The 24962-nt window shown below is 40.5% G+C and overlaps 1 protein-coding gene across 3 annotated transcripts in view; it reads right to left on the bottom strand.

The window, feature by feature from the left end:
* Nucleotides 1-24962, bottom strand: part of RAPGEF4 (Rap guanine nucleotide exchange factor 4) — a 169010-nt gene that overhangs the window by 111358 nt on the left and 32690 nt on the right. For 2 of the 3 annotated variants that reach the window (XM_039361807.1, XM_039361809.1), the window contains exon 4: nt 20357-20503. In XM_039361807.1, the coding sequence (XP_039217741.1) occupies nt 20357-20503 (147 nt within the window). Of the gene's footprint in view, nt 1-4672; nt 4871-20356; nt 20504-24962 lie in introns of those variants that run through there. The other variant, XM_039361810.1, reaches the window with a different exon arrangement.

Raw genomic sequence — 24962 nt, 5'->3', positions numbered from 1 at the left:
ATATACAGGCCTTCCGATCTAGTTTGGAAGTGGCACTTTGGAAGAACTTTGTAACAAACAGGAAGTCAGATTTCAATTCCGGTTCCAGAACCAGGAGGTGATGGTGGTGATGAAGATGACCATTGTTATTATCATCATTTATTTAAGATGAATTGAAAAATGTATACAGCCTGTAGGATCTTTCAGGCAAGACAAACTTGTCAGCAGGATAACTGGCTATATACATTATTAATACCTAGAATTGGTAGGTATTATTAATACCCATCAGTCTTAAAAAGGCTAGAAGGTATTGAATCCATAAATGCAACCCTGTTAATACCTTGCTATTGGCCTGAGAAGACCTCCTCAATCTGAAAGACAAGAGAAATATAATGTATTTATCTATCAGATTTTTATCTTGAACAAGTTTATCTATTTCTAATCTGGTATCTCTCCTACTTGTAACTACTCCAAACATTTATCTATTCTATTCAATCCTGCTCTCCAGAAACCCTGTTCTCAGTACACTGGATATTTTCTCTTGATTGCTGATCCTATCCTGAACTTTAATGGTATCTGATTTCATTCTTTTCATTGATTTATTAGCTGCAAATAATGTTCCTTAAGCTTCACATACGAAAGGGAAAGGCATTCTTCTTAAAAGGACAAAGAAAAAAAAAGAAAAAAATACAATAATTCAATCGACTGATATACCTGTGAAGAAAGACAAGAAGATTCTCATATTCTCGAATACAATAAGTAAACATTGATTTGGTCAATTTAATGACCTAATTTTCAATATGCACACTAGAAGACGAAATTAATTGAACCTAAGGACAATTGTGAAGTCACACTGGCTACCGAAGAAATCCTGCTCTAACTTCTCCAAACTTTTAAAAAGGGGGTTTATTGCTAAAATTCCCTTTGCTGCCCAATTATTAATGATGTTGGAGCGCTATTCTTTTTTCATTTAGCTATCCTAATAAAATTATAGACTGGGCATTGTTTGCTTTCATTCAGATTGATCAAACTCAGAGTTTCAACATTTTTTGTTGTTAGTCGTAACTATTCCATAGACCTATATTACACTTGAAAAACTGGTCTCTACCTTTCACTGCTCTTGCAAAAAAAAAAAAAAAAAAAGGCATGAGGGACAAGAAAGCCCGCCCTGTTTAATTTTCAATTGTTCTTTAAGTATATTATGTAATAATTCTCTTGTTCAGAAAGTCACCACTTGAAATAGCAGGAGGAATTTAGCAGAGAAAATTAATCTCTTCAGACTTTCTGCTATAGATCATCACTATAGGGAAGGGAAGTATAAATGTTAAATGTAGAACTGCCTTGGAACTTCCAGCAGACTTGGATTCTAGTCCACCTCAACTCACGAGGTGATTTTGGCCCATTCATTGTCAGGCCAACCTACCTTACAGAACTATAGTTTTAGGGATGAAATGTAAAGAGGGAATGCATGCATACTGTCTTGAGCTCTTGGTTGAAAAACAAAATAGCATATAAATAAATCTGAGTCAGATTTCCTGATAAGTATTGTATTTGATACGGGAGTTTCCATTATAAAGCAGTCTAAAGACCAGGGTGGCAAAGTTATGTACTTTTCGCAGCTAGCCATCTTTGCCACACATCATTTTGACCTACCAGCCTTACCAGGTAGACCAGACAGAAAACATGACCAGATGAGCTAATTCTAGTTTATTGTAAAGCTACATTAACCAAATTTTGCAAGTCTGAAAGTACAAATCTCTCACCGTCTCCTTTACAACCTAAGAAACTAGGAAGGGTCCTTTCTGAGCCTCTTACACCGTCCACTATACAGCAATCAAAAGACCCCCGTTTTTAGGAGAGAAGCTAAGAAGGGATCAGGGACTGTTACAGGCCAACACTGCTTATCTACAGGAGACTCATTTAATGAAATAGGATGAATCTTTATTAATAAAGGAGTAGGTAGGATAGGTTCACCTCACAGATATTTTGATGAAAGCTATTGGGGTAGCCATTTTGGTTCAAAAAGAATTCCCAGTTGACTTATATCAGTTATACTGAGGTAAATGAGCGTTATTTCCTTTTATGTGCTAAAATAGTAGGAAGTGCAATAGCTATGGTTAATGTTTAGGGACCTGATTAAAGAACTCTAGCAAGCTCCCACGGGAACACAGGAGCTTTGGCTAAGCAATTGGTTGTGTGGCAGCAGATTGTGGCAAATTCTGCCCCAGTTGTTGCATAAGTTGTATCATGGCATTCTGCAAATTGATCATCTGTGCACCCACTTGCTGCTTGTGATGCAGCAAAGCTGCTGCCAGGTGCTCAGCAGGTAGCAGAGTTCCTTGAGGATGAGAGGCCAGTCCTGAAATTCCTCTCCTTGGAAGAGAGTGTGAGAGTTACCAGGTAGACCAGACAGGAAACACAACCAGATAAGCTAATTCATCAGTATGCTGATGATACCCAGTTATATATCTCCTCCCCGAGCTCTCTCAGTGAAGCGGCCGATGTGATGGGCCGTTGCCTCGAAGCCGTGAGGGTCTGGATGGGGGTTAACAGACTCAGGCTCAATCCTGACAAGACCGAGTGGCTTTGGATGTTGCCTCCCAAGGATCATGTCGACTGTCCAGTGTTGACTCTTGCGGGGGAAAATATACCCCCTTCGGAGCGGGTTCGCAACTTGGGTGTCCTCCTTGATCCACAGCTGAATTTGGAACATCAATTGACGGCTGTGGCTGGGAGGACCTTTGCACAAGTTTGCCTGTTGCACCAGTTGCGACCCTACCTGGACCGGGAGGCTCTCCTTACAGTCACTCACGCCCTTGTCACCTCACGTTTGGACTACTGCAATGCGCTCTACATGGGGCTACCCTTGAAAAGTATTCGGAGACTACAGTTGGTCCAGAATGCAGCCGCGCGAGTGATAGTGGGTGCTCCTCGATACACCCACGTTACACCTATCCTCCGTGAGCTGCACTGGTTGCCTATTGGTCTCCGGGTCCAATTCAAGGTGTTGGTCATTACCTTTAAAGCCCTATATGGCTCAGGGCCAGGCTATTTGCGAGACCGCCTACTACCTCATAGTTCCCTACGTCCGGTTAGATCCCACAGGCTGGGCCTCCTTCAGGCCCCGTCGGCCAAGCAGTGCCAATTGGCGGGGCCGCGGAGGAGAGCCTTCTCTGTGATGGTGCCCATGCTTTGGAATCAGCTCCCCCCGGAGATTAGGACCGCTCCCACCCTGTTGGTTTTCCATAAGCTACTTAAGACCTGGCTTTTCCGGCAGGCCTGGGGTTTATAAAACCTTACCCCTGGATGATTGTTTTTGTATTGTTGTTTTGTTATGTTTTATGTGTTTTTTATTGTTAGCCGCCCAGAGTCCTTCGGGAGTGGGGCGGCTTATAAATTTTAAAAATAAAATAAAATAAAATAATTCTACTTTACTGTAAAGTTACATTAACAGTATGTTGCAAGTTTGAAAGTACAATTCTCCTCCCCATCTCCTTTGCAACCTGAGAAACTAGATAAGGTCCCTTCAGAACTTTTTGCTCCCTCCACTATTTGGCCACAGGCTATGCTCTCTCTTATCTGACCATTCCCTAGTCAGCATCTCTTCACCCCAAATCCTGAGGTCTTTCCCAATACCATTACATTAACAGACAGAAAACTGAACTCTGAGATAATCCATGCCCAGACTCATAGTGAGTTGCAACTGTCTGCATTTCTTTGTTGCTATCATGTGTTTGTCCGGATTTTTGTTAAGTCAAATTTGGTAGCCTTAGCTATGGGGAAATTGGTACTTTTTTCTACATGAACAGCTTTTTTACCTCTTTCCTATTTTCACAAAAGACGCGTTCTCTAATTCCAGTCTCTAAAGATCAACATTTAATCTGGAACCTAAACTTGAATAGCAAAACATTGTGTGTTGCCTTTCGGTGTGTTGCCTTATTAAAGCATTTTGTTCTGAGCAACTATATTAGGCTTTTGAAGCAAGCAATAAAGCAGCATTGCACTATTATTCAGGAAAACAGCTTTGAGGGATTTAAAATATACTTATTTTCCCCACACTACTGAGTGATTGAGACTGTAATTCTAAGCACAATTACTTTAAGGGTAAGTTCCACTGAATTAAATAGAATTTGCTTCTGAGTAGATCTGCACAGAAATTGCGTGTGGGTGCAGGTGTTAATCTTACTTGGTGCTGGGCTGCCAAATTATATGTTGTTTTTCTTTCTTTGGGAGATGCCGAAGCAATATTAAATTCAACAACTGCTCAATTTTTCTAATGTCAGGAAAATTACCATCCCTATTCAATTCCCTTAACCTAAACTATTAAAACATATTTTTATTCTTTGTGTTTTCCAACTCAGAATAAAATAATTACAATCTTTGCCGAGTCAAATAGTACACACAGATATGTTTTTGATCTTCAAGAATTTTTTTTCTTCATTTGAAGCATAACAAACTAAGAAAGGTAATGTAAAACACCCTGACTCTTACACTAAAGTACACACACATGTTAAAAAGGAGAATTACCATTAATTAGTGGTATAATTATAATCATAAAGGGTATGAGTTCAAGCATATCGCCTGCTTCCACCCCCACCCCACCCGCTGAAAAGTAAAAGTAATAATATGCATTAAAAAAGAAGCATCATCTCCAGGCATGCAAGAGCACATTTTGAAAGCTTTTAAAACTTACATTGCTGGGTTCTCACCAGTCTAAGCCAGCAAACAGCCACACGAGTCTGTTTTTATATTTTTTAGCCATACTGCATTCTTCTTAGCAATGTGACCATTCAGGCACATGGTCAAGTTGTACTCAGCTTCTCCTTAGTGATGTAGAAAAGAGGCGAGTTCTGCTGATTTATTTGTGCTTTAGGCAGCAGTATAGGACTAATGTTTTCTGCATCTGCATCCTAACCGAATAGCCTCTGCCTTATCGCTGGCAATCCAAATTAACAGCAAAAACAAGACCAATGATCTTCCCACCTGCATGCACGCACACAGAGACACACAAACAAATAAAGCAACTGCCAGGCAGCTTGCTGCCCATACAAGAAATAACATTGTTTACATATATCGACTCTCTCCTCTAATTTCTTTGCTGGGAAGAATAGCTAAGATAAATAACGGTCGGCAAAATAAAACTGCTGTTCAAAGGTCTATTTGCCATTCTTTCTCTTGAAATTTATTTTGCCAGGACAAACAACCTGCACACTGAAAATCAGAAATTTTTGCTACCTGTAGCCCACAAGAAGTAATATATATATATATATATATATATATATATATATATGTTAATTTCCTACTCTGTTTCCTTGGCATAATAATGTTTTGAGAAACTAAATACAAAGCAACCAGGCTGTAATGCATTTAAGATCCATTAGCGACCATAAACCCCTTCTCGCAAATAAGCTTTATTTAATTACATTATTACATACACATAGGTTACACCCTAGTTCCCTTATTCATTTATCCTTTTCTGCTCTGTTAGGAATGCTTTATATCTGGAAACTTTTGTAAATCACTCCTCTTAGGAGCTGCTTTCAGATTAACACTTTGCATTTTGAAAACATCAAAAACTTTGTCCTATTAATTTGGAAAGATTAAAAACTGTAGGCCCTTCAATCAACTATTTCAGGCTTTTCAATAATCAAAGAGTATCTTAGTAATAAGAAACCATATTTTATTCATTATGTTTTCAGGCGAAGACACCATGAGATCTTTTTTTAAAAAAAAAACTTTAAATTTTCATAAGCACTCAAGAAAATGGAATATGCCCTGGAGCATTAATTCATTAAAAATGAGAAGAGCCTGACAAGTTTACCCAGTGTCTAAGTCATTTCATGTCATGCTTCTGCCAACGTGATGCCCTCAACCCTCCCCATTGACAACAGTTATTAGTTTTAATCTTAGGAAATAAACCTCTTCTTTGAATACAGTAAATGTCCGGGTGACATAATGTTTAAGCTCCCATTAAGTATTGGAAACGGATTCGTAGATGTTGTACAATGGACAATAATTTATTACAAATAGAAACCGATATAAAATAGCTTCTATGTGCAGATTTACTAACCGAAAGCATCTGCAAGCTTATTTATATTTTCTTATATTCAATTGTGTCCAATTCTCAGAGACTGCCTGAACAAGTCCCTGTAGTTTTCTTGGCAAGGTTTTTCAGAAGTTGTTTGCAACTGCCTACTTCCTAGGGCTGAGAAAAAATGACTGGCCCAAAGTCACCCAGGGGGCTTTGTGTCTTAGGAGGGACTAGAACTTACAGTCTCAAGAGTTTCTGGCCTTATGCCTTAACCCAGTGGTGGTGAACCTATGGCACGGGTGCCAGAGGAGGCACTCAGAGCCCTCTCTATGGGCACACGTGCCGTCGCCCCAGTCCTAGGCCTTCAGCTGGGTTTTATAAAACCTTTTTGCTTTAGGCCTCCGCCATGTGCAAAAAAAAAAAAAGTTCAATCAGTCAATTTCAACTTCTTGCGGGGAAAAAAAAGATCTTGCAAAGTTGGAATTGATTGATTGAACTTTTTAGTCCCACCTAGTCTGCGTTACCACTGCAGCCACGCCCACCCAATTGGCCACACCCCGCCAATGGGCCACACCTACCTGGCACTCATGTAAAGTGGGTTTTGGGTTGCCGTTTGGGTACTCAATCTCTAAAAGGTTCTCCATCACTGCCTTAACCATTATCCCAGACTGCTCCTCAAATATAATTTACTTTGGAAAAATTACTTAACTCCTCAAAATTAGAATCATTAAAAAACCTCTTTTATCCTAAAACTGGAAGTACTTAGTAAATACAGAGAATGAACTCATTATTTTCCCTTAAATTCTAGCATCTTTACTTAACCACTGATTGGGACAAACAACAGCGCATGATCCTATTGCAAAATACTGTAACCAGCTGACACTGCAGGGACCATATTAGTTGAGGGACAGTTGTCAGGCACAAGCAACCACATCCAGGCATGAAAGATTCAAGTTGACTATCGCATCCTAACCATAATACAGGAATCTTCCCCAGACTGCTTGCCTTCTCTTAGAAATAAACAGGTAAGGCTACATGGAGCTTGGGGGGTGTGTGTCAGTCTCAGGTCATTTGTGGCTGTATAACAACTCAAGGCTAACTCCCTACTTGATCCCTCTTCCATTCCTGGCTGATAGTTTCCCAATAATAGTCCTGTTATCTAAGTTGCCAAGAAATGGAGGGGGACAGTCATTTCTACTCTTGCACCTGAAGTGTCAAAGGATCTGAATGTCTACAAGTGAATAAGAAGATATTATTGTGTCACAGTCCATCTGAAGACCAGTTTTAGTAGAGATGTTTGGGTACAGCATATACCCAAGGATGCACTTTCCCGTGTTTTGTTGTTCAGATGCCTGGCTTCCTGGCTAAAGGTGAAACAGTTCGGTTTACCTGGTTCTGTAACTGATATATCCATCAATATTGAAATAAAGCAAAGTACACATCTTAACTCTTTAAATTAGTCTGAACATTAGTGATACCAGGTAGAGACTAACATTTTAGCCAGCAGAAATAAAACATTAATGCTCACTACTTAGGAAGAGACATCATAAATATTATCAAGTGAGAAACCAAGGACAGCTTTGTGTATGAATACAGTATAAATGGACTTGCTAAATTGTTTTCTGTATCCAATAATGGCATTATTACTTATGAGAGAAAGAAAAATATTCCATTACTTGAATATCAAACGCTATCACACGTAGTCATAAATAATGTGCATGCAAAGGTTGATGGTTAAAAAAAATCAAGAGGGTGATAGAAGAGTCGCGAAGACCTGGCTTCTCACCCAGGTCTTTGGCAAGGTAGAATGAGACCCTTCATTTTATTGCACCTGCCATCTTTAACCTTCATTTTTAATGTTATTTGTTTTATTGTAATTTCTTTATTTGATTGTTATGAGCCACCCAGGGTAATTGAGAAACATGCAGCATAAAAGTTTAATAAATTATTATCAGAACCTCACCACTTTGGATGCAGCCATGATTTTGATGCATGTACAAAAGGAATGGGGCTTCAATCACATGATTGAAATCACCATCTTAATTTTTTTTTACTGTTCTTACAGATGTCCCTGAATCAGATATCAAGATGTATTTGCTTAAAAAAAAAAGACTCACATATCTGCACTTCTGGAAACTCTATGTTTGTGAAGCTCTCTTATTATAGTATCGATCTTTGCAAACTCGCTATTATTAATTCTGCCTATATAAGTGACCAAAGTGTAATGGATCAATTGGAAAAAAGGGATTCTGTTATCTTCAAATGTGCACTAAATTGTAAATTATACTATTTATGGCAATTTGTGTCACAAAATGGTGTTATTATGAACACTCCCATGAATGATATGAAATTTAAGTAAATTTAACTATCTCACATATAATAGGCTTGTCCAATGTTTTGTTGGGATGTACAACAGAGGTTTTGCCAAATTAGCTGATTTTACAAAACATGGCAGTATTAAATCAAGGTATGGGTATGTGTATGTGTGTGTGTGTGTGTGTGTGTGTGTGTGTGTGTGTGTACATACATACAAAGAGAGAGAGAGACCGAGACAGAGACAAAGAGACAGAATTTGGAGTCTGCCCATCTCTGTCACAGAGCAACTTTGAAATTGATATTAAAAATTCAAAAGGATCCACAAACTTTCAGGCACTATTGTATAGTACCTGAATAATATGCCACTGTTAAATATCCTATCATTTCAGGCCTCATAGAGCACCTGTGGTTTCAACTGCCCCCAGGTCCTTCTCAGTACTGCCATTGTGCATACTGCATAAAATTATGAGGTGATTTTCTTTCCTAAATACTGGAAACATAACTCAGATTCAGAACACAGGTAGTCCTCAGCTTACAACAGTTCATTTAGTGACCATTCAAAGTTATGGCTCAGAAAAAAAATGACTTATACGTTTTTCACACTTATGACCATTGCAGTATTCTCACAATCAAATTCAGATGCCTGGCAACTGGTTCATATTTATGATGGTTGCAGTGTCCCGGGATCATGTGATCACCTTTTGTGACCTTCTGAGAAGAAAAATCAATGTGGAAACCAGATTCACTTAACAACTGTATTACTGACTTACCAACTGCAGTGATTCACTTAACTTTCTGACAGTGAGAACAATCAACCAATGGAACAGCTTGCCTTCAGAAGTTGTGGGAGCTTCATCACTGGAAGCTTTCAAGAAGACACTGGGCTGCTACTTATCAGAAATGATGTAGGGTCTCCTACTTGGGCGTGGGATTGGACTAGATGACCTACAAGGTCTCTTCGTACTCTGTTATTCTATACCAGTGATGGCGAACCTTTTAGAGACCGAGTGCCCAAACTGCAACCCAAAACCCACTTATTTATTGCTGGGTGCCAGGTGGGCATGGCCCACTGGGTGGGTGTGGCTATGATGGTCATGGCAGACTGGGTGGGTGTGACCAAGGTGGGTGTGGTCACTTCGATGTTGCTCATGGGGAGGGATGCCTGTGGGGGACGGGCAGGGTTGGGAGAGATCCAGGAGGTCTCTGACAGATGGGGCAGTGGGCAGGAGGCTCCAAGACGAGGTGAGGCAGGGCGGAGGTGCCATTGTTGCAGGGCAAGGCGAGGCAGGGGCCGGGGCGGCTGCTGCCTGACACCATTGGCCCCCGCACAGAGGCCAGTGAGCGCAGGGGGCCGACAGTGTCCGGCAGCAGCCACAGCCTGCCGGCCCCTCGACTGGCGCACTCTGGGGCTCCACAGCCCACTGCCAGCAGTTCAGAGAAGCTACCTCTGAGCTGGATGGCTGGCTGACAACTGAGGAGGCGATGCAGTGGGTTGTGCCCGGGAAAAGGACAGCATGCGAGTTCAGGAGGGATGGGACGGGGGGGAGGGAAACCAGCCATGCTAGGATGCATCCGACCACGTGGGACCTCGACGAGTTAGCGGGCGGTTGGTTGAAGAGGGACAGTTGCCATCTCCGGGGCATGCCGTGCGTGCCCACAGAGCGGGCTCTGAGTGCCGCCTCTGGCATGCGTGCCATAGGTTTGCCACCACTGTTCTGTTCTGTTCTGTTCTGTTTTATTCTATTCTATTCTATTCTATTCTATTCTATTCTATAACTGTGGCAAGAAAAGTCATAAAATGGGGCAAAACTCACTTAACAAAAGTTTCACTCAGAAATGTTGGGCTCAATTGTGATCATAAATCAAGAATTACCTGCAATCTTTGAACACTATATTTATTCTAGGACAATGATACTGAAGCAGGAATTTGTTTTTATCATCTTGTTGGGTATCCTGAACATTTAATCAACATGCACTAATTTAATTATCCTCTTCTGCAGCACTCTCCAAGGAGACCAGCAACTTTATGCGTGGAGCAAGACAACAATTATACTAGCAGGATTTACTGGCTGAGCATGTTCCATCTCGGCACTGTTGCCATTAACTAGAGATATACAAACAGCTAAACAATGAGGGAAATTGTTGACCTTTGTTGTGTGATGATAATGTCCTTCTGCCATGGATCAACTTGTTTAACCTTTTAGAAACAAAGAATTGTAGTCTGTAGAATCATCAAATAGGTTTCATATTTTGAAATTTTGAAAGCAGTTTTATACTTTAACAAGACAGTGAATGAATGTCCAACAGCAAGGTGAATAACTCAAACAATCACTGAGGTCCTTGAATATAAACTTTATTTTTTAACATCCACTTCTAGCCTTGAATCAGTATATTATTTTGGTTACTCCTAATATTTCAAACTTAGCCACTTAGCTGAGATGGCATGTGTAGAAATTTAATAAATAAATAATATATGGTTGCTCTCAAAATGTTAAGCAGACTCAGGCCAGGCTAGTACCTTGAATAGGAGACCATCTACGGCTATAGGCTAGACTGGGAAATTGAAAGGAAAAAAAAATCCCAGAGATTGAAAGAAATCACTCAAACTATTTCCACTCTATTGTTCAGAAAATGTCTCCCCAAAGAATTATTACTGACAAGTCAATTCAATCACCCAGAATGAGCTCAAACGAAAGGAGATTTTGTATATTTATAATATACAGTCACAAATTTGGAAGTCAGTGTTTGCCAAATGCCAACTTTTAGTCCCCACTCAGTTACGAAGCTTATTGGGTGATTGTGTGTCTTCTGCTTCCTTTCATCCCGGGCTCACAGGCTTAGTTCTATGGGGATAAAAAGAGGGGCAGCCTCCATGTATATCACCTTGAGATATAAGGCAGGCAATTGAAAAGGTAGGGCAGGGTTGGTGTACACAAGGATATCTGGTAAATTTATTGGACCACAGATGGCATAACCTACTATAAAAATTATTATCTTGTTTGAGAACAGTAAGGATATATGTCAACGCTGCTAACATTGGATGTTCAAAGTTCTTTGAAGAGTTTCATCTGTCGGAACCATGACAATATAAACAATTTCACTTCCAGATAAGACAGAGAGAAGAAAAGACAAATAGTCACCATAGTCACCATAGTCACATTATACCCTCTTGTACCATGTTTTGGATCATGCATTCAAAACAGATGTAATAAATAGTTAAGTAATTAGATTTAGATCAAATTATTTATTAACTCGAATTAACTTTCCAAATGCTCTAAATTTGTTACCGGACTGCAAACCATAAAAACCAGCAATCTATTTTTTAAAAAGGCATTTTCACATAGTTCCAAAAAAGGGCTTTATGGAGTTCAGAAGTTATGTCATGATACATAAAGACTTAGGATTCTGTGGATAATTTATTAGGGGCAACCCTTTTCTCACTAGGTTTCAAAACAACCAGGTTTTTTCAAAGAAAAGAAACAGCTTACTCTTTCCCCATAAAAGAGAACTGGGCAGGAGTGAAACCAATATACTGTTGCTAAAGAAGTAGAAGGCCACGTTAATGTTAGTGCAATGCTAAAACGTATGAATATGCTCAGGTAGAATGAGAAGATACAATAGTGGGATTTGAAGTTAGTTGAGCTGGCACAAAAAGTACATCACATTACACAGTTTTGACACACCACAACGAGGCGTAAGAAAGAAACCATTCACATGATCCCTTGGAGTGAAATGAAAGCTCAGAGAGGTTTCTGGCTGCTTGGCAGAATTAAATCTGATTTCCTGGAAGTTAATTAACTATGGAAATGCAAAGCACAAGCTATCACAAGGAATTATCTATATATAATCTGAGAAATTGATCTATCTTGGAAGGAGAAGTATATCAGATCTGCACAATTTTCTCACCCAGGCTCTGAGGCAGCTCAGTACGCTGCCCCCTTGAGTTAGATCAGGGGTCTTCAAACTTGGTCCTTTTATGACTTGTGGACTTCAACTCCCAGAATTCCTCAGCCAGCATGTCTGGCTGAGGAATTCTGGGAGTTGAAGTCCACAAGTCATAAAAGGGCCAAGTCTGAAGTCCCCTGAGTTAGATGAATAGATGTTTCAAGACAGAATCTGCATTATCAAGACTTCCCAAAAAATAACATCCTTTAGCAATGGAGTATATGACATTTAATTTTTATTTAATCCGTGGAGAACATAATTAGACTCTGGCTCTAATTCTTCAGGGCATTGCTTTTGTTAACTGTCTGTAAAATAAAATGAATTACTGACGTGAGTCAAAAGACAAATATAATGCACAGAACCTGAGCATATTTTAGCTCCGACATTACAGGTAATCCTCACTCAGAAACCACAATTGGAACCGGCAACTTTTTGCTAAGTGCTGCAGTCACTAAGCAGAAAATCATGTGACTGTGATGGGTGTACAATATCATTTCCCACTTCGTCATTAAGTAAGTCACTCTGGGGTGGTTAAGCAAAACCTCATGTGACTGCAACTTGTGATTTCACTTCCATGTACTCCCTTAACTCTGCTTGTCACAATCCAGTTAGGAACATGGAAAAGGTGATGATGTGACTGCAATAGTTTTAAATCTCAGGATTGGTTGCAAAGCCTTTTTTTTTTTTTACATCATTGTTTCTTTGAACTATCATTAAACAAGGCAGTAAGCAAGGAATAACTGCACAAAAGAGGATACGTACCATATAAATGTTTTCGTTTCTTCCTATATTGTTAAGGACCTGATAGTATCTTTTAAAAAATCAACACTTCAGACATTTACAATATTGAGCAATATAACCTGCTGGTCAACACACTTAGGTCATGAATATTTGAAGAGGTAAATATTTTGTGATGAGGCATTGTTGGAAGAATTTCTATGCGACTGAACTATATTTTCCCTTCTCTCCTGTACTCTACACTGCAGTCTTGGCTCACGCTAAAAAATAAGACAATAAAAGATGTATACATCAGCATTGCTAATGGAATGAAAAGAGATGAGGAAAGCAACAATAAGGAAAGAAAAAGTTCCTGCCTCAATTTGAAGTGCCCAATTCCAGAAATGTCTTAGCTAGAAAATGCACACACGTACACTCCAAGGACGCTGTCATTGTTGGGGCCTGCAGCTATTCTTATAGTTCCCCAATAATGGCCTTCACATGCTACTGAAGTGCCATTATCACTGTTGTGAGTTATTATAATCAACTGTCAAGAATATCACACTTGGACAATAGCGTGCAGTATTTTTGCAAATTCCAATATATCAGTATTGAGCACGTGTACCATGCCTGATCACTCCTACTTGCTCTTCTGTTGAGTGGAGCAGCTAACAAACTAGAGATCCCAATTCTGTGATTCACTTAATGTTACATCTCAGCTTAGATCCTTTGGCTTATGGTTGTCTAATAAGCCAAAATCAGAAGCCAAGGACAAACATTAGTGTCTGATTCTAATTTGCCAGGAGGGGTAGGAGGGACTCTAACTCAGATCTAATGTTAGGTAACTCCATCTTTTATTTTAAAATAAAAATCTTCCCCATCTTTGTTAAAATAAACACACACACACACACACACCCCTTTTATTTTTAGCTATTCTTACTGACATGAGAAACAAGGAAAGGGGTATGGGGTGAGGAATCAGACAGCACTGATGTACCTGGACAAGGAATTTCCAGTAAATTTATTAGGGTTTTGAATTATTTTTATATAATATTCTAACGCGTTTGCTAGCCTTAGTCTTTTTGAAAATAATTAATGTTTGTCCTACGTACAGTGGGATGATCTGAGCTCTCCCCACCCCAAAAGTTTTAACATTCTACAATCTGACAGACGGCAACTCTGTCACTGGTTGCTTGAACAATCTTGTATATCAGTGATGGCCAACCTTTCAGAGACTGAGTGCCCAAAAACTGGCCCCGCCCCCACTCCATCCCCCTGCCCCCCATCCCCTGCCCAGCCTGCCCACAGGACCACTCACCACCTCCAGGGCCTGCTGCAGATTGCCCAGGCAGCCCAGCAGCGCTATGACGGCCACACCCTCTGCCCGCGCCCTGTAGCATCAACTGCATGATGAGGTGTGAGGGCAGAGTCTTGTCTACGCTGCCTGGCTGCCATGTCCTTGGCTGCACTGCTCCATGTGGGCCACGCTCGGGGACGACTCTCCTTCAGGGGGGCTGCTGAAGAGGAGGGAGTCGCAGGGGGAGGCAAGGCTGGGGCAACAGCATGTGTGCCCACAAAGAAGGCTCCGAGTGCCACCTCTGGCACCCGTGCCATAGGTTCACCACCATTGTTGTATATCATGATCTATTTATTTAAGAGAGTTTTAAAAGAGACCTGTGCTATTTGAGTTAATTCTATTTCACCTGAAGTTAGGTGTGCAGAGACTCTTCTAGACCAGGGGTCTTCAGAGTTGGCCCTTTTATGACTTGTGGACTTCAACTCCCAGAATTCCTCAGCCAGCATGCCTGGCTGAGGAATTCTGGGAGTTGAAGTCCACAAGTCATAAATGGGCCGAGTTTGAAGACCCCTGCTCTGCAGGCTTCGCTTTGTTGTCCTCTGTCTTTCTTCTCCAAACCCCCACTCATTCTCCTTTTTCTTCAGAGCAGTCTTTATGCTTAGCAACCTCTGAGTCTGCAGGTACTCATAGTCTGGAGCAGGGTTTCTCAATCGTGGGCATTTCAAGATCTGCAGAATTCTGGGAATTGAAGTCCATTCATCTTGGCCAAGGTTGAGAAACTCTGGTCTGGAACCATGGCTTACTCACAAGGAGGCAGGTGTTTTCCATGCATCACATTAAGACTATAAATAGGTTTTCATTTTTCATTAATATTGCTTAATCATTGTCTGCAATATTTATATTTATAAAATTTATAGGCAAGGCCAACAACGAAGTTCATAAATGTGGTTGTTTTACCTTTATGAAATACATCCTGGCGTATATTTCATGTAGCCTGACTTGGGAAGGAGGAATCACTTAAGAAAGATAGACACGATGTATCTGCAAAATCAGAAGGCTGAGCAAGCTCCCCTTTCAGGGAAGTAAATGCTTCTTCTGGAGCAGAAAATACTTCCTTTGATATGTGTGTATGTGCATAAATAATATATTATTGTAAACATTATATTATATAAACAGAAAGAAAAGAGAGTAGAAAGGAATAAAAAGTGCAAAAGAAAAAGGAAAAAGAAAGAGAAAAATAAGAAGGTAATGAAGAGAAAAGGAATAGGCAAAAGCAATTATTGTTGTGGTCTGTCGGCTGCCAGCAGAGCTAGCAGCAGGGTCAGACAAGGAGGAGGGGGGAGGGGGGCCTTGATCAACTCCAGAGCCTTTGGAAAGCTCTGAAGAGGAAGCAGAATCAGAGGCAGAGGCAGAGCTGGGGCCGTCTGTCTGTGCCCAGGCGGAGAGGCAGCTGTCTTTGGGGCCTGAGCTGAGTGAGGGGGAGAAACAGATGAGGCCCATCCCAGATGTGCATTTGCTTAGAGAGGAAAGGAGAGGAGAGCAACGGAAGGGAATAAGCTGACTCTCGGGAAGAAGAAGATGTAGATGCTAGCTAGCCCCTCCCTGGCTGGGAAATAAATACCATGTTTCCCTGAAAATAAACCCCACCCCAGAAAAAAGACCTACCCTGATTTGTGGGGGTGGTCCTAATATAAGCCCTACTCCAAAAATAAGCCCTAATTAGGGCCCCGCCCACTCCATCCCACCAGGCTGCCGCAATGGGGCAGGAGGCCATGCAGCACATTGCTCCACTGCTGCCACGAGGCGAGGCAGTTGGGGGAGGGGGTGGAGCTGCCCCACATGCCCTGCACCCACTTCCTTCAGGGCCCCCCTCAGCCCGGCCATTCTTTGCTCCCTCCCACTCCCCTCCTAAGCCAGACTGCCATGCTACCGTACGGAGGATGGGCAGGGTAGACCTGGTCCCCCTCCGACGTTTCTGAGCCAGGGGGGAGTGATGGCGAAAGGCTCCGCTGCTGCTGTGCGCTGCTGGAGGGGATTTCTTCCAGGTCTACTCCGCCCATCCTCCATATGGTAGCATGGCAGTCTGGCTCGGGAGGGGAGTGAAAGGGAGCAAAAAATGGCCTGGCTGGGGGGACCCTGAAGGAAGCGGGTGTGGGGCGCATGGGGCAGCTCCACCCCCTTCCCCGCCTGCCTTGCCTCGTTGTGGTGGCAGCAGCACGATGTGCCATGCAGCCTCCTGCCGCGAGCGGCTGTAGCAGAAGTGGGCCAGCAGCTATGCGGGCTCCTGCTGGATGGGGTTGTTGGTGCCGCCACCGCAAGGCGAGACATGTGTCACGAAAAATATAAGACACCACCCAAAAGTAAGACCTAATGCCTCTTTTGGAGGCAAAAATAATATAACACCAGGTCTTACTTTCGGGGAAACACGGTAGTAGGGGTTTGGGAGTGGACTGTTGCAGACAACTGTTTTCCAGGATATATCTATCAGGTTGAATTCCTTTGTCAGAACCAGGTGTGTTGGGACTACTTGCTCTGTATTTGAGGTGCCAACTGAGTCTCCCTGCTGGGAACTAATAGGGAGTGAATTTGCCGCAACTGGTGTGAACAGGGACTGTTTCTGCTTGGCTTAATCCTTGAAAGACTTTCTATCTGGAATTCTCAAGTGAACAGAGACTGTTCTTGCCCTGTGTCAGAAGGGGAAAAGACTTTCCTTTGTGGCTACTTCTTTTTGGTTTTGTCTACACAATGTGAACAAAGATTGTTCCTGCCCTGTTTTAATAAAAGGGGTTTGTTTTACTCACAAGTAAGTGGTTTCTCCTTACTTGCGAAGGCTGAGTCAGAACAGTGACTTCCAACCTTCATCACAACCAGTATCAATAAATTTAGTGACTCCTCACTCCAAGGTTACAAACATTTATCTTTTTATCCCATATTATATTTATAAATAAATCCATAAATCATCTTTTTAGTCTTGGTCTCAGCAGAAAGTCCATAAAGGGTTGCCAGAGATAATAAACATATCTTGTTTTAATTTTGATCAAATAAATCAACTTCTTCTACTTCTAACAATCTTAATCTTCAGTTCATCTAATTTATATCATATGAACAGCAATTCCATCATTAACCACCCTCATGAAATCTTTATATCTATTTTTCTCAAGCCCAAAGAACCATAAATGACACATGGAATTACTTCTGAGAACTTTATTGTTGTTCATTTACAGACAGAATCTTGCCAGACTAAAGCAACTATCTGCATAACTATAGACATACTCTGGGAAATGCTAGGGAGGGTCTGTCCTTCTCTTCTTGACATTCCAAGGTTTGCTTTCTCTTTGTCCTCTGGGAAGGAGCCCCTCCCTCCTCTGACTCCAGACTACATTCCACAATTTCATTACAAAGCAGTGTAAATGCCTAATGGCCTAATAGTCTTAAAGTGTAATACTTTGGTTAGCATTAGAAAACATATATATATGTCATTAGTACATACCTTCTCACAAGTGTTGCATGGGTTAAATTTATACATTTGAATTAAGTCTTTTAAATTTTAAATTTGGTTTGCTTTTTAAAAAATTATTTTGATCCTTCCAAATAATTCACATGATAATTATGCAACATTTCTTACCATTATTTACCTAAGTGTTTTTTCTTAAATAGATTTTAATAATCTGGCGTTTTTTAAGACAGTAGCTCAGAAATTAGATTTTAGATTTTTGCTCAATGCAAGTCATACGCTCAGAAGAACATGACATAAGCCCTTATGGTTATTGAATCACTCCTTGTTGTTAATTCTTATATCTTCCCCTTGCCATCTCTGCTCAAATTAAGAAAAACCTTTAGGCATTTTATTTGGAAAAGACTGTGCTGCTGTGTTATATTTGCAAATCACCTTCTTGTCATGATTATACAGTACTTATTTTATTTCTCAATACTTATTTCTTTAGTCCTCAAGAATGAAAATACTTATCTTTCTCTTACTACCCCAGAAAGTTCAAGCTATATATCGCGGTAGGATAATGCTCGAAAAATAAGTGAAATCTCCTCAAAATGAATTCCCTCACTATCAGAATCTCAGCAGCCAAAATGAGGATTAACACCTGAATGCATAATAAGTACTGCATTTTATAGTATCTATAAGTAAATTAATTTTCTCATTATATCTTGACATATACACCAAAGGATATTGATAAGAGAAAAAAAGAACTGTAATATTCCATACTATATGCTGCTGAGGTTTCTCACGCACATAAATCAATATCAAAACTCACAGATTAGCCCTTGAGAGCAATTTGAGGATTTGGAGTTTTCCTATTTCAAGAATAAAATCTTAAAAGCTCAAGGGAAGTTATTGCTTTTTACAGATAAGAGATCGGACATCTTAATCCTCCAGGAGAACTTTTATCTCAGGCAAGCTGCTACCACAGCTGCCAGTGTAAAGCTAGATGTCTCTACGGATGAACATGATATGTAGCAGAGCAGATGTTCACAGACAGGATGTTATTTAAACAGTAGCCATCAGAGGGAAAGGAAATAGCCCATTTTGGAAGGGCTGGCAGAAGAAGGGTAGTATTTGTTATTGTCACTGAACAATTACCGAGACAGTGAGGGTGGCTTGGAAAAAACTACAGTTTACTTCTCTAGGCTTGTCAAAAGAACAACTGTTCTATGGAAAGAAGGAGGAAAAGGAATCGGATCAGGGATCTGATTAAAATCTAGACTCGGGCCAAAGCATCTTCCTATCTCCCAGAAAGCCACCTCCCCTATCCACCTACATGAACTGGTCACATGGCAACTGAATCTTCCTACAAACCTGGCAACAGTACAAAGGTTTGAATTATAAAGCTACTTTGGAGATGCAGGGCAACTGTCACCCCTAAATTCGTCCATCAACTTCCCATTGCCCTGCAGCATCAATAATCAGAAGCAACTGCCTTATTCTGCCTTATGTTTGCCTGCCATCTGATAATGTACAAGTGGCGAAGGGAAAGATAGTACCATATAGTCAAGTTCTTTAATGATGTTTTTTTTTGGAAGGGTCAATATATTCTTGAAGCCAATCTCCCTGTCTATGATCTAGTCATGAAACATCTGTCAGGGGATTAATATTAATTCTAATATCATTTGTGAAAGATGTCTCCAGCGCCATACATGTTCAATTACTGTCCAAAAGCTTGGCAACCACGGGGAAACATTTTCCAGATCAGGAAAACATAATATTTTTATAGTCCGTCAATTAAACGCCACGTTCCACAAAATATTAGTTCTGTACATTAAAGTAAGTAAATTCCTGAGGCTAATACTCTAAATGCCCTAAAGAACATCTAGCTTAGGAGGCATCAGTTTACTTTATTGGCGTGAGTTAATACTTCCTAAGTCATGTTTTCGAGTTTTAAAATATTACTCTCCAAAATCTAGCAGATTAGTATGTTAAGTATGAACTATGCTTGCTAAGCATGAAGACACAACTAATTAAAAAGTGAGAGCTTCATCAGTCCATCTCCCATTCGCCAATTAATGAGGTTATTTTTCAAAGTTATCCTCATTTTGCTACTCATTCTAAAAATTCTCCAAACTGTTTGCAACAGCCTTTGCCCAAAACACCACATATCTCCAACAGCATCCCCCTTTTTCACACCGTCTAGCTGAATAACATTTAAGAGAATATCCAATAAAAGTCAAATCGTTTCAAAATAATAAATATTTAATAGAGTATTTAATAGGAGAAATGATAAGATAAAAAGTAGGTCAGATTACAGATGCATATGTAAATTAATTTTAAAAAGAAAGAGGGAATGGAGAGCTTCTTTAAAAACAAAAGTATTTATTTGCACCTCAAAAATAACGATCTGCCAATCTGTTGAAAATGTTTTTGCTTCTCTTCACTATCATTCTGAAAAAATATTTCACAGAAGCAAGATCCAGAGAGATACTGTAGCTTATGAAGAACTGCAAGCTGCCCCATTGAATGTACATATAACCTATCCATGCAATATACTGTATGATTTTTAGACGGCTTGACCTTTGTTCCGTCTCCCTATGTTACCTTGGATCAATCAGTCTTTTGAGCTTACCTCCCAAAGTGCCTTGAAATCTTTCTGCTCAATGCGCAGGAGTTCACTGTTTTCTCTTGTAACAATAGTAGCATGACGAGGGGTGTTATCCAAGACCGACTCTCCAAACGCTGTCCCTATTCCCAAGGTGCATATTGTCACAGCATCCTGTGAAGCAGAGTTAAAGAGACAGGCACTCAGCCTTTGGATGTCAAAGGGTGTAGGAACTACTGTCTTGCCAAAGATACACTATCTTCAATGGGAACAATGCTTAGGAAATGACAACTCATTTCCTTCAAATAGTGTATTTGTCCTTTAGGAAAATCTTGTCCTAGTTCAAATTAATGCTTATCCTCTGAATGTTTAGTCTACATCAAGTAATGATTAAAAAAAGAACGGCATCTATTCTCTAAAGAGTGGCTTTCTAGTGTCAAAATCTAGTCCTCACATTAGGTAGTTACCATATTTCTGCTGTAAAAAATCTGAACATCTACTACATTGCAGCAAATAGAGAAAAGGCTCTTTGCTGTCATCTAATGTAGAGGTCTTCAACCTTTCCGGGCTCGCAGTCTGGAGGGAAGGAGAGCAGCTTCCAAATTGGAGTGTACGCATGCAAACGGGGCCATACGCACTGGTGCGGCACTAACGACCCTGTTCGCGCGTGCGCCATGCACTGGCATACATGCACAAACGGGCCACGCACACCAGTGGCTCCATTTGTGCCCGCTCGTATGTGCAAATGGAGCCGTGGGCGCTAGCACGAGTGGGAGAGAATGCACACCCATGCATGTATGCACTGGCCAGCCATTTCTGCGGCCCGCTGGCCAAGAGCCCGCAGCCCAGTACTGGACCCCGGCCCATACATTGGGGACCTCAGATCTAATGGTTAGCTGAAGTTCTGCAAAAGAAGTACAGACAACTTTATGTTAGGATAATGGGCAAACCAATGTTCAGTCTTTAATACAAACTGAACAGTCCAATACACAAATACTTCTTCACATTGCCAATTCGATTCCTTCGATCCTGATGGGGCTCAAGTTTGACTCAGCCTTCCATTCTTCCAGTAAAATGAGGACCCAGATTGTTGGGGGGGTGCAATATGCTGACTCTGTAAACTGTTTAGAGAGGGCTGTAAAAGCAATGTGAAATGATATATAAATCTAAATGCTATTGCTATTGCTATCTAGTGGTCTTATCACCTCAGTTACTTCAAAATGCAGAAAGCCAATCCACTGTGTTTTGGGAACCTGCCTGAATGTTCTACTGCATTATACCTCCACAACTTTTCCAACATCCTGCTTTGCTGCCATTAACAGGACCAAGAATTACACATCTTGTTTAGTCCTAGTAGTTCCCAACATTCAAGGCATTACATTTAAAATGTTCTTTTTGCTCTTCTTTTAATATTATTTGTATGCTACAGGACATCACCTAATTATTTCATCTTTGATTCATACTTTTTTCTTTAGTCTATTAACAGTACTGTGATGACTCGCTGTCTTTGACATTTAGAAACATAGAAAACAGCCTAATACCAAGTCTACTGTCTTCCCAGCATAACATCCCCAATATTGAAAGATTATTGATTCTACCTTTTTTACAAAGAAGCCCTGCCTACTGATGCTAATGATTTTGGTTCAAAAAAAAAAAATCTGTGCTCTAGCCATTGAGCAAAGAAAGCAGTTCATAACAAACCACATTGATGTCAAAATGACACACCATGCATAACAACATGCAAATGTCACAATTATGTAATGATAGTATGCCATTTGATGCTTCTGCATACATTGTATCACTCAAGTGATGGTTTCATGAGATATTTGTCACTTGTCACCTCCCCCGCCCCCTTGAATGGATATGAGGGAGGAAGGGCCCTTTTTCTTTTTTTTTATTAAAAAGTTTTACAAAAATTACAAAACATACCCCAAAACCCACCCACCCTATCCCCCCGAAGGGCCCTTTTTCATCTTGAGAAATAGAACATTTGTAAAAACAGTACATATACAGGACAGGATCATCACAGGCAATATCACAATGAGCACATAGACAATGGTGGTGCTGGCATTACAATATAATCTCTTAAATATTCAGGCTTGTTCAATGAATAAACCATAATTCTGCTTCTTTTGTTTGAAGAGATGAATTCATAAGATGGAAATAAAAATAATTAATTGCAGAGGATTCATTCTGAAAGGGAGAATCCCAACCCCTGTTGACTTAAATTCAGCAGCTGGGTTCACGTACTACACTAAGCCATGGTTTGCTCAAGTGCAATGGCTTGACTAGCCACAGGATTTCCATTTTCACAATCACATGTACTTTTGGCCTTAGCCAGTGGTGGGATTCAGCCAGTTCGCACCATTTCAGCAGAACCAGTCGCTAATTTTTTGTTGCACAGGTCCAGAATGGACTTCCAGAAGCGGCATCCACACAGAGAACCGGTTGTTCACATATTTGAATCCTACCACTGGCCTTAGCACAACATGGAAAGCAGGGCAGTTAAGAGACGTGATACTGCTACTTTTTGTTCCATTTTCCTTTTCCGTGAAAATCAAACCTCTCTCTAGTCCTTTTTTAAGAAAGAAGAAAGAAAGACCTTGTTCAGAAAGTCAACAAATTGGGTAACTTGACGCATTTCCTATGCCCTAGAAGTATGACTAATCTGATTATATTTAGAAAACATAATTCAGAAAGGGCAATTCTGTATAATTGGACAAGGAACAAAAAGGAAATCAAGTTCATATACACATCTGTAGATTTAGGGTGGCTTAAAAAACTCATGAAAAGTGAGGGAGTTTTTCCTGACAAGACAGCAAGTTCTTTCAATAGCTTAGTGGCCAAAGGCTCAATCTCTTTTGGGTGACCATTTGTTTAATGGAAAAGTCATGACACGAGCCCATTAAATGGTTTAACACTGCTCTCAAGGAACTCCTGCTGTTCTCATGATCAGAGTTCGGGAATGTAATAAACCTGAATTATTCCCCCTGGAAACTGAGAACCAGCAGATATCCTACTGCTGGCTGCCAGCTGATGGGTCAGCCACTGAGTTTTCTACAGAGATGGTGAGTCAGAAACTTAAAACATGTGATTTGTTTTTGACATAAAGATTCGATTTATATATTGGTATGTACAAAGTTCATATAACAATCTCATACAAGGAGGAAGCAAACTAATTCTTATTTATCAAGCTCGTATGCCACTCCTCTCACCAAAAGAGACTCTAGGCAGCTGACAGACATTGAATAAAATGCACTATAAAACATGAAAACAAATAAGGATCTTACTTTAAAATGTAGTTAAAATAAAACTGAACAGAAAGGAGAGGGAGGGAGCAAAATGCGCACATGGAGGAGATGGAGGCCTTATCTACTCCATGAGCCACCTCCAAAGTGCCACAGCCCCACTGGGGCTCCATGCTACGGTAGTTGACACAGCCATGTCTTCAAGGCCTTTCAGAAGGCCAAAAGGGTGGGAGCAGGTCTGACCTGGGAGGGCAAAATATTCATTAGAAACATCAGAAAGTAATGCTTCAAGTCAAATTCTTCAGTCATCTATAACAAGCAAAACTGTGGTTTAAAATGTCAGTGGTCATGGAGCAGGGGTTCTCAACCTTGGCAACTTTAAGACTTGTGGACTTCAACTCCCAGAATTCTGGGAGCTGAAGTCCACAAGTCTTAAAAGTTGCCAAGGTTGAGAACCCCTGTCATGGAGAAACCCGAGTATTAAATAAATAATGGGAATACTTTGTGTCCCAAACCGAGGTGTGGAAAGTGGGACGTTTTTCTTTTTCTCTCATGAATCTGAATCTAAACGTTCTGAATCTTTCACTCACATCTTGAAGTTCTCCACTGAAGCTAACTATGGAGCATACTTCTGTATATAATACATACCTAACCTAATAACATTAGTAATGGCTACTGATCTAGATGATTTTAAAAGGGGAATAGACAAATTCATGGAACATTAGAATATTAGTAGTTAACAGATTTCATAGGTAATTTCTATTTTCTGAATTACAAGCAACCCCTAAAATACTACCTTGTGGGAGGATTGATGGAGGAGGCTGCCATCCTCATATCATGGTTTAAATTTAAATTAGATCTATTTCCAAACTGAATAGGCCTTAGTTCTGATCCAAAAGAATTCTTCTGAGTTTTCTCCCAAACAAATTATCTGTTGCAGTAGGAAAATGAGGCTATTTATATTCATAAAATTAATTTTTCATTGCCATTTGAGTCATCAAAATTAGCACAACCATTATATTAGGTAGGCATATTTGCTAAATATGATCTTATGGCACATTCTAAATATGATATGAGTTAATTAATAAAAGGAGAGCCTGTTTGGTGTATAATTAAGGGATCAGTATAGGAACCCAGCTTAGGACAAAGCCAACTTGGTGACTTGAGCCAGTCCCTCTATCTCAGTGGTTCTCAACCTGTGGGTCGGGACCCCATTTGGGGTCGAATGACCATTTCACGGGGGTCACCAAACTATGCTGTCCGCCATTTTTTTCCCTTTTCCCTAGCTGTCCTACTCCCTCTTATTGGTGGCCACACCCACTTGGGGGTCACCACAACATGGGGAACTGTATTATGGGGTCACGGCATTAGAAAGGTTGAGAATC

This window comes from Crotalus tigris, unplaced genomic scaffold (genome assembly GCF_016545835.1).
Source record: "Crotalus tigris isolate CLP2741 ecotype Arizona unplaced genomic scaffold, ASM1654583v1 scf7180000019363.1367679, whole genome shotgun sequence".
Taxonomy (NCBI): Eukaryota; Metazoa; Chordata; class Lepidosauria; order Squamata; family Viperidae; genus Crotalus; species Crotalus tigris.
The sequence above is the reverse complement of the archived record's forward strand: the minus strand, read 5'-3'. Positions and strand labels throughout refer to the sequence as shown.